The sequence below is a fragment of the Marmota marmota genome, unplaced genomic scaffold, assembly GCF_001458135.2.
Source record: "Marmota marmota marmota unplaced genomic scaffold, marMar, whole genome shotgun sequence".
In the NCBI taxonomy this organism is placed as follows: domain Eukaryota; kingdom Metazoa; phylum Chordata; class Mammalia; order Rodentia; family Sciuridae; genus Marmota; species Marmota marmota.
Window position 1 is genome coordinate 12,411,264 of NW_026000185.1, and position 9,815 is coordinate 12,421,078.

The window sequence follows — 9,815 nt, forward strand, 5'->3', positions numbered from 1 at the left end:
TCTCCCCCCCCCCCCCCATGTGGGTAGACGCAGGGGGCTCAGCACAGTCTTCCCCTAAAGGGCGCAGGCAGGGAGTAAATATATGTCCAGCTTTTCAGGCCAAACAGCCTCTGTCCCAACTCACCTCTGCTAGGGTGGCACAAAAGCAGCCATCAATGATCCGTGAGCAAGTAGGCGTGGCTGTGTTCTAATAAAACTTTATTTATAAACACCCACGGTGGGCTGGATCCGGCCCTCGGGCTGTCTGCAGTCTACTCTGACCCAGTACCCTGTTATGGTCTTCGTGTGACATTTATCTCTGCCTGAAATGACCTCGTTTACCTAATTGTTCATTTTGTCGTTGCTGCCACCATGACACCACCTCTCTCTCTGGTTCATCCCGCCACCTAGAATGCATCCGGTACCTGGAGAAAGAGGCATTTATTGTATCTCTCTCCGATCAGTCAATCAATCAATGCCTTGCAGATAAGAGATGTTTAGTAAGTGTTGAGTGAATGTTCTGCACAAAGTAGATACTTAAAAACATCTGTTTTTAAGCGCCTATCATCCCAGCGGCTCAGGAGGCTGAGGCAGGAGGATCGCGAGTTCAAAGCCAGCCTCAGCAACAGCGAGGCACTAAGCAACTCAGTGAGATCTGTCTATAAATAAAACACAAAATAGGGCTGGGGATGGGGCTCCGTGGTTAAGTGCCCTTGGGGTTCAATTCTGGTACCAAAAACAAAATTGAAAAAAAAAAACCCACATGTGTTGAAGGAGTGAACGACAGAGGGCACTTCCACCTGTCCAATGGGACTGTTCAAGCACTTCCCATGAGATTGTCACAGGAGTTACCCAGATGCTGCCCAGTGCCCCCCGTGCCAGGTGCCCCGAGGCAGGTGTCCAGTCGGTGGCTCCTGGACTCACGGTTCCCTTTGGCTTGCAGAGGAGGCGCTGAAGCTGCACAGTGGCCCCCCGCGCAGTGCCTACATGGAGCAGAGCTTCCAAAGCCTGAACCCCGTCCTCAGCCTGCCCGTCAGCCCCGCCCAGGTCCAGCAGGCTGCCCGCCACGCCGCCTCCACGGGCGCCGCGCTCGAGGGCTGGCTGGACTCGCTGGTGGGCGGGATGTGGACTGCCATGGACATCTGCGCCACGGGCCCCACCGCCTGCCCCGTCATGCAGACCTGCAGCCAGACAGCCTGGAGCTCCTTCAGCCCCGACCCCAAGTCAGAGCTGGGGGCCGTCAAACCCGATGGCCGGCTGAGGTAGCACTGGCCACGGGAGGGCCACCGCGTGATCTCCACGGGAAGGCAGCCGGAGGGCTGGTGCAGCGGGACCCCGGCTTCCCGCCCTGGGCGTGCCCCTGGTGCCAGGGGCTCTCCTGGCCATTGGACAGAGGAGGCGGAGGGTTTGGAGGTCGGAGCAGAGCCAACCTGCACCTGGCGAGCTGGCTTCTGGGGCCGGCACCAGGGTGGTCTCACCTCTGCTGGCGGGTCCCCAAGTTCCGCAGGTCCCTCTCCTCCCCGTCCTGTGACCTGCACTCATCCCGCACAAGTGATCTCACACTTTTATTTTGAGCGGCAGAACTGGGTTTACTTGGTAGGTGGAAGTTCAGGCGCAGAGGAGATCCAGGCTGTGCCCCTGGGGAGCCGAGGGGTGAGGCCCCCTCCCCAGGGTCAGCCCGCCAGGCCGGCCCTTTGCCCAGGACATCTCCCAAGGTCCCTCTTCCAAACCCAAGGGCTCTGCAAAACCCAGTTTGACAAGCACTGCCCAGAGGGAGGTCTGGCCTCCTGCTGCCCTCTGCTTAGCTTTCTGCTCCTTCATCTGGGAGTCCCCCGGCCAGCTCTAACGTGGCCAGTCACTGAGGTCACAGTCTCAGGCCTTTCCAAGGGAGATGGGCTCAGGAAGACCCTGAGCTCCCACCAGCCCTTCTAGGCATAAGCTGTTCTCCCTGATGAATGGAGAAGCAGGAAAGCCTGTTGATGGGACCTGGCCAAGAAGTGTGACTGCCCCATGGCCATGAGTCTAGGCCCCCCTCCACTGAGGCTGCCGCCCAGGGTAGCGGGGGTGGAATGAGGTTGGCGAGCAGGAGCCTCGCGTCCTAACCGTTGGTTTTCTGGGAGACGGAGACCTTGACCTCTTAGGCTCTTCAACCTGGGAATGGTGGGGACCGTGGCCAGGAAAGTCACGAGGCACTGCCCGGGCAGGTCTCCCGAGCTGCGCAGCAAAGCAATACCCACCCCCTACCTGCCACAGCCCTTCCGTTCTGAGGTCAGGCGCCCAAACCCTTTGTGAATCGCACACTTGGTGCTGCAGGTGGGGGGACCAAAGGCACGGACCAGGCTCCTCGCAGGAAAAAGCATCTCCGAGTCGCCGAGGAGCTCCATGTCCTCCCTCGTCCCCGCCGCCAACAGGCCCATCTGAGAAGGTTGAGTCTCGAAAGCGGGAAGGTTGTCCAAATGTTCAAAAATAGTGTTATTCGAATTGCTTGAGTGACCAGAAACTTGAAGGGTCTCCTTGCCATGTGCCCTCCGGAGGACACCCCCCCACACACAGCTCACTGGGGGCCCCCCAAGGCCCCCTCTTCTTCTTCCTCAAATCCCACCTCTCCTGAGTGACAGGGTGCCCTGGGAGCAGACGCTCCTGTTCGTCCCACGGGGAGCTGGTCTGGGCACCTGCCCTGGCCTAGGCGAGCAGGTTCTGCGGTTCACCTGGGCGACCGACCTCCCGAGACATGGCCCCCACCCCCCCAGCGAGGCAGGATGTCCTTCTGGCAGTGGAGGACACGGAGAAGGGACACTAGATATTTATTATTTGTATGTTTCAGTCCGTGACTGGGCAGCAGCACCGTGGTCACAGCCTGTTGACGTTTTCTTCCTGATGGAAGCTGCCTTTCTTTCACGAAAGGCCCCCTCCCTCCTGGCCACCCCCTAGTCTGTCTGTCTGTCTGTCCCTCTCTCAGTTTCTATCTTTCTGGGTCTGCCTACATCCTCCCTGTCCTCAGAGGAAAGCAGGGGCCTTGGACACCATGAGAGAGCTTCAGCCGGTGTCGTCCCCTGGCAGCGGGTGGGAGCCTGGCGTCTGGCTTTCCCCTGTTAAGGTGTTAGGCTCATCGTCCCTGAGCAGCCCCTGTCCCCTGCCCTAAGCACAGAGTCATGACAGCTGCAGGACGGGCAGTGGGTGTGCTGGCTGCAGGGAACTTGGGCCTGGTGGACTCCCAGGCCCATGTCACCATGGCCTCGATGTGAACAGGCTCCTTCGCAGGGGCACGGGTGTGGTCAGCCCCAGGCAGGAGAGTCCAGAGAAAGACAGCTGTTGTCCAAGGTGGTTCTGGGAACCTGAGCCTCTTTCTCAGAAAGCCTGTAGGGTCCCTAGGTGGTTTCACCCAGTCCAAGGGGACCACAGGGCCAGCGACAGGGCCTCTTTCTGTCCCCAGCCTCTGCCTCAGGCCAGCGTGTTCCTGGAGCTGGGAGGCTCTCCTCCCCCTCCTCGCTGAGCTGCTAGGACTCTCTTCTGCAGTACTATTATTGGTGGCTTTAGGGACGCAGCCCTGGCAGGCCCCGGTACACAGAGCAAGCGACAGACTCCAGCACCCGGCCCCTCCTGACCCTCTGACATTTCCGGCTCTCTCCATCCTGGACACGTGGAGGCCTGGCAGCAACTGGCCCGCTCTGGGGACCGCCCTCCTCCCCAAGGCTTCCCTCCCCACTCGCTGCAACTGATCTGGGGGGCTGAGAAGTCACAGAGGGTGTTCTTTTGTCTCCACTGTTTGGGGATCATGAGAGGAATGTTGCAGCTGTCACATTTGATTAAAAAAAAAAAAAATTCCAAACAAAGCCTAGTGCAGTTTGCAAAAAGGAGCTGTTTTCCCAGGGAGGAAAACAGTGTCGGTTCCTGTGTTTGTTGTTGTTGTTGGGTTGTTAACCTGCCCTACAACGGTTTCTTTGTTAGAGGCCCCTGGCCAGGCAGCTTGGAGGCTGTCTGAAGATTTCAAGGGCTTGGAGCAGTGGTCTCTGGGGACCCTGTTACCCTCTCAGAGGTGAGAAGCTATGGGGTCAGCCACTGATGGGGACCCTGAAAACTCTGGAAGGTGAGACTTGGGTGTCAGCCATGAGGCAGGGGAGAGATGGTGGATGGGGGCTCTCTGTGCGAGCAGCACCCACCAGAGCACTGGGGCAGGGAGAGTCCCGAGGCAGCCGGCTTCCCGAATCCCACCTCCCGCAGGCCATGCATGGACCGGAAAGCCTCCAAGGAGGAGGTGAGCCACTCCTTGTTCCCTTTGGAAATCAGCCTTCCTTGTGGGATCAGGATCCCTGGCTTCATTCTCCTGGTCCATTTCAAAATTCAAAAGGAGCTTAGAGAAGATGAGCCACACCACACCGCGCCCCCACCCCCAAGGGTCAGATTTCTGCCACCTTGGACACATGCTGGACTCGTGGTTCTCTAGTCTGCAATACAGGAGGGCACTGGTGTACCCTGACCTCTCCATCAAGAAGGTCCAGAGTAGATTGGAGCAGGAGCCACCAGATGTGGGGCATGAGAAGAGCCCCCTTGCACAACCAGCTTCACGGGGGGTCTGGGCCACCAGGTCCCTGGCAGCATTTCGAGGCGGGGTGGGTATACTGGAAACTACCGTGAAGGGGTCCAGCTTTGAGCGTGCCAAGGTGGCTTTCCAGAGCACAGGCACACACTGCGGTAGGGTCCCAAATGCTTCCTGAGGTCCAGGACATGAACAGAGATGAGTGAGACCTCTGATGTGAGTCCCAGGCCGTGGTGAGGGCAGGGGTCTGTCATGCGTGTGGCCCATCCTGCTGTAAGAAAAGCTCCTTGAGGTGGGATTTTCCGGTTTGGTCAGGGAAGCCAGAAATCCAGATTTTTCTGAGAAAATCTGATTTTTCAATGTCGGCTGTTTTGTTTTTTAAACCGAGTGAGTCAAAAAAATAATTCCATCCTTCCAACTGTGCACTAGCAGCCATCTCTGCTCTCTGGGAAGTGGCTCCGTGAGGTGAACACTTGCCCACTGGAAGAGGGGGAAAGAGCTAGCACTGGAGAAAGGCAGTCACTGGGGCTGAATTCTGAAGGGCACGGGGACCTGTGGCTGCTGTGTCCCCTCCTAAACAGACCATCCCACAGAGGAGGGCTGGCATTTCAGCAATCCTGCTCCCAAGACAGACTGTGCAGCAGGGAATAAGGATCACCATTTGGAGCTCTGGACTGCTGCCCCTAGTAGACACGCAGAGGTCCTCGTCCCCCTGGGTCCACACCTTGCAGGATTCCATCAGACCAGGCAGAAACGGCAGGGACCCAGGGGAAGAGGGTGCTGCGTGAAACAGCCAGTCTCTCTCCACATCCCAAGTCTTGGCCACCATCTTGCCACCTCTGTAAGCTCCTTCAGAAACCGCACTGAGCTGTGCTTGCTCACGGGGTGTCCCCTAGCTTCTGCCTCAGTTACCTTACTTTGCCCATGGGTCAACCACAGGCGCTACCTCATTGTGTCTGCTCAGAAGTTTACCTGGGGGTGGGGGGAAGGAAGGTGTCCAAACCTGCTGGAGCTGAATGTACAATCTATGCAAATTATTTCTCTCTCTCTCTCTCTCTCTCTCTGTGTCTCTCTCTGTCTCTCTTTCTCTCTCTCTCTCTTTCACTAACTTAGAAGTATTATTTTTTTTACCTTGCAAACAAGATACTGTATAGGACCCTCTTAGACCCGAGGAGGGCCTTCATGCACCACCTGTGACGACCCCTCCCGTTGTCTCTGGTTCTGTTCTTGCCAAGTCCCCCCGCAGGGAGAAAGGGGCCTCTTCTCTCCCCACTTGGCTGGGAATACTCCAACTGCCTCTGCCTAGGACACCACCAGGAAGCGGTCCTGCCCCTTGCCACCCGCCCCAGATGCCATTTGGTCCTTTCTGCATCCTCCTCTGACTTGTTCCTCCTGACCCCACATCCTTGCATCCAACCTCATCCCCCACCCCCAAAAGCCTTAGGTTTCTCCTTTTTGAAATGTGGCCTTAAAATTCTTTTTGGAAAGCTCACCATCCTCTCCCCAGAGTTTCTACCACCCTCACAGGAGTAGGCGCCTCGCCAAGCTCTCCGGGCGGCCTCCCTGGGCGAGGCTGTCCATTTGCAGTCTGCAGGTGCAACAGAAATTGCTCACGCCTGTCATCTTTAAGGGGAAAAATAAAACGTTCTCATGTTTTTCCTATGGGCACAATGAAGGCTCGGGTGCGGTCTAAGCCTCAGCTGATTCCTGAAGCCCTCCCGGGTCCCACTGTTCCTGTAGGGGACTGGCTTGATGACCGACAGGAGGCTCCTTGCATTTCCCCAACCCAGGACTGGGTGACTTTACGGACTTCGTTCAAGGGTCCTTCAGGAGAGTTTCTCAAGTGATCTCTTCATCCTTCCTGCCTGGAAAGTGGTAGTATTAATTAGTCCCAGCGGATGGGTCGCGTTCGCCAAGGGATCCTCCTCTCCCCACCTTCAGCCTCCATTCCCGACTCCCTCCGTCACGAGCGCTGACGGAGGCCAAAGACAATCCCAGGGTTTTCATAGGAAATTCACTGGAATTGAGTTCCATTGTCTTTGTACTCTTTCTTGTCTCTTTTTCTTTTTTAAAATATTCAGTTGTCAATAGCATTGATTTGAGTATTTGTTTTAGAGGCCTCGAGATAAGTTATTACTGTCTCCCTCATTGTTTTCAAAGACATGTGTGGTGATATAGTTTTTAAAAATAACTATTTTGTTACAGATCATAATATGCATAAAACTGTACAGAAAAAATATTTTGTAATGTATTGATTTAAAAAAAAATAAAGAGAGAGAATCTGTAAATAAAGTTTTAAAAAAGAGAATCCACTTGGCACAGGCTGAAAGATGTAGATATTTTGCTATTTATTTAAAGGAGTATTTTAAGAGAGATTGAACTATCTGAAATTTGACCAATAATCAAAGTTCTAACCATCCGAATGCTTTTCCTCAAGGTAGAATGTGATTCTCAGAACCAATTGCATTACCTGCTCATTTTTTTGCACCTTTTCTGTCTTTTTGTTTAGCAGAAAAACAACGAAATTGTGCCTTAGCTATATTTTTCCTTTTGTCTAGGGGAGTTTGTTTCTGTCTGACAAAGCAAAATCTTTTGCAGAAAAGAGTGGATGTATTAAATACTGTATCATACCAAAAACACTGCAGGTGTATATAGACGCTTTCTGTCATACTGTGTTTTCAGATGCAGAATTTTAAAATTAAAAAAAAAAATGCTGTCTTTATTGAACAAAGTGGTGTGTCTTTGGAACCGTAGCGTGCATCCTCCGGCAATCTCAATATTCTCTTCTGTCATCTGCACCATGACAACTAGGATGACTATATAATGTACTCTACCAGCTGGGGCACCAGTCAGAGTAGACATCAACTGAATGCATGCCAGGCATCAATGGGCTTTTCCTGGGAACACCCGGCCATATGGGTGCACCTCATCATAAAGTATGCTGGGCCATTGTAAGACCCAAGGATGCCCCTGGATAGGTCAAAAGTTATGATTTTAAACCCTTATTATAGCTAAGTGTTGAGCCAGTTGGGTATGAAGAAACTGGGCTTGGTTAGAAGACTGCGAGGAGGCCCTGCCTTCTAACCAAGCACAGTTTCTTCAAGCCCAAAGGGCTCGCCACTTTGAGCAAACAAGGTTCTCTTTCCTCTTTGCCACACAGTTGGACTACATTTCCCAGAATGCCTTGCACTTAGACGCAGCCATGTGACTGGCTTCCCCCTGGGAAGGTTGGTGCGATGGATGCAAAGTCCCTTCCACTAGAGCTTCTTCTCTCAATCATTTCCCGTTTTCCAGCTGAAATGTTTTGAAGCCTCTGGAGTTGGTGGATTCCTTTACTAGGCCTGTTCTGCTGCCCTCTTGGGAAACATCATTGCAACATAAAGGGGTGGGCAGAGCCACATATAGGAGGAGCTTGGGTCCCTGCATGGCCACAGGAGAGGCCACCTGACCAGAGTCACCCCATTGACAGGGACATGAAAAGAAATCAACATTTATTTTGTTTTGCCACTAAGAATTCATCTGTTACAGCCGCTAACCTCACCTTAACAGATCCATCCAGAGGTAGAAATGCTGATATTCCTCTAGAAGAATCCATTTTAGCCCCATTCCATTAGGCGAAAGTATGAGAACCAGGTGGGTCAACCGATCTTCCGGAAGCCACTCAGCATGCTCAAGTCTAGAAGCAAGATTTCCAGTTCCCCAAGGAGTCCTTGACACGTCATTGAGAGGGCCAGTTCCTCCAAGCTTGAGTTGCTTGGGATGATGTCTCTTCTTGGCTTCTGAAGGTCACGGCCAAAGATTGGGCGTGCCCGGCTGGCTGAGTTGTGAAGATGCCCCTAACTCACCATTCCAAGCCCTTGTAGGCAAAGAACATACTGACAGACAAATAAGATTTTAGTGGCCAGAGCAAGGGAGGGTAGCAGTCTTCTCCCTGGACAGGCAGAGAGACCAAAGAATGGGAGCCGGCTTCAGCCTCCCGGAGCTCTGCTCAAGCAAGAGGGTCAGGGGCTTCGTGTTTGAGATTAATGGACCCAAAGCTCAGTTTCCAAACCTCTTTCCAGCCTGACCTTAGACCCAACTTCTTCTCCCAAAGGTGAGTCCTTAAAAAAAAAAAATAGTTTAGTTTCAAGGGAAGAATAAACTTGTAAAATCTCTATAAGAATCTCAGCTTTCTTATTCCTGTACTCAGCATGTCCCCAATTCCATGGGACTGGCACTCCATGACGAGTGAATGAATAAGCAAATGAGGTCATATTTCTGAATTAATAATAGGGGCATGGGGTCATTTGTCCAAGATGCCATCTATAGCCATCATTTGATGGATCACATTTGTCAAAACTTGTGTTACTGGAAAGTGAACCTTGATTTTTTTTTTTTTTTTTTTACCTCCAATAATGAGGTTTCCAAACCTATTTCATTGAAGGCTCAGTTGGGATTTCTTTCCTACTTACCGACTTGACCTAAGTTTCCTTCAAGTTTGGACACGTAATGCATAGACCCATTTCCACCAATGGTCTAAGTTCATTAAAGTAATGGCTGCAAGTTTTTTTTTTTTTCTTTCTTTAAAAGGGAACACTTTTTCAAACCAAATTGTACATTAAAACCCCTATATTATCAAAGAGACTTACAAATTGGGGGTGGGGAAGGATGCCCCAGTTACAGCAGGAGCCCAAAATTCCATCTTAGCAGTTCGCCCCTCCCACCTCACGGGCCAACCTCCTTGGTGTCCCGAGAGGGACACGTTTTGAAGCCCATACCTCTGGTGGAAGCAGTAGGCTTTTTGTAGGGTCACTCTGAGGCTTTGCTGCTGAAAATTGAGTTCTAATCCAGGTGAGAGTGAGACCAAACCAAAAGAATAAATCGCTCCTCCCCTGGTCTTGGAAAGTCAGAAGGGCGGAAACTTAAATCTAGAATCCCAAAGGAGAGATGGCTGACCCGAGGTCAAGTTCGGGGGCCTCTGGACCCCATGCCTTCACATGTCATGCATCTGTCCAAGTGTTCTTTCTGGAAACTTCCTGCAGCTCCAGTCCAGATGGGAGGTACAGAGAACCAAGTCCTGGGCTCTCCTGAGCCCTGGTCTTGCAGGGACTTGCTGTGTGACGGACCATAGCAATTCTCTTTCTCAGACAGGTCTCATTCCCATCATCCGATAAATAAAAGAGAAAGGGGGCCCTCAAGGACCACTGGGGTCCCTCCAAGTTTAGATATGTAGCTGCACCATCCAATTCCCATACAGCACTAACAGAGGGCTTGTAAGAAAATGGCCCTGAGATCCTGTTTGTGCTGACTGTTGTGGGCA

At 52.6% G+C, this 9,815-nt stretch overlaps 1 protein-coding gene across 1 annotated transcript in view; it reads left to right on the forward strand.

Annotated features, from left to right (window-relative positions):
- Positions 1–7,215, forward strand: part of Xylt1 (xylosyltransferase 1) — a gene marked incomplete at its 5' end in the record, with an annotated part of 222,874 nt that extends 215,659 nt beyond the window's left edge. Inside the window, one exon of the mRNA XM_048790068.1 lies at positions 923–7,215. Coding sequence (XP_048646025.1) covers positions 923–1,245 — 323 coding nt within the window. The remainder of the gene's footprint in view (positions 1–922) is intronic.
- Positions 7,216–9,815: the final 2,600 nt, after the last annotated feature.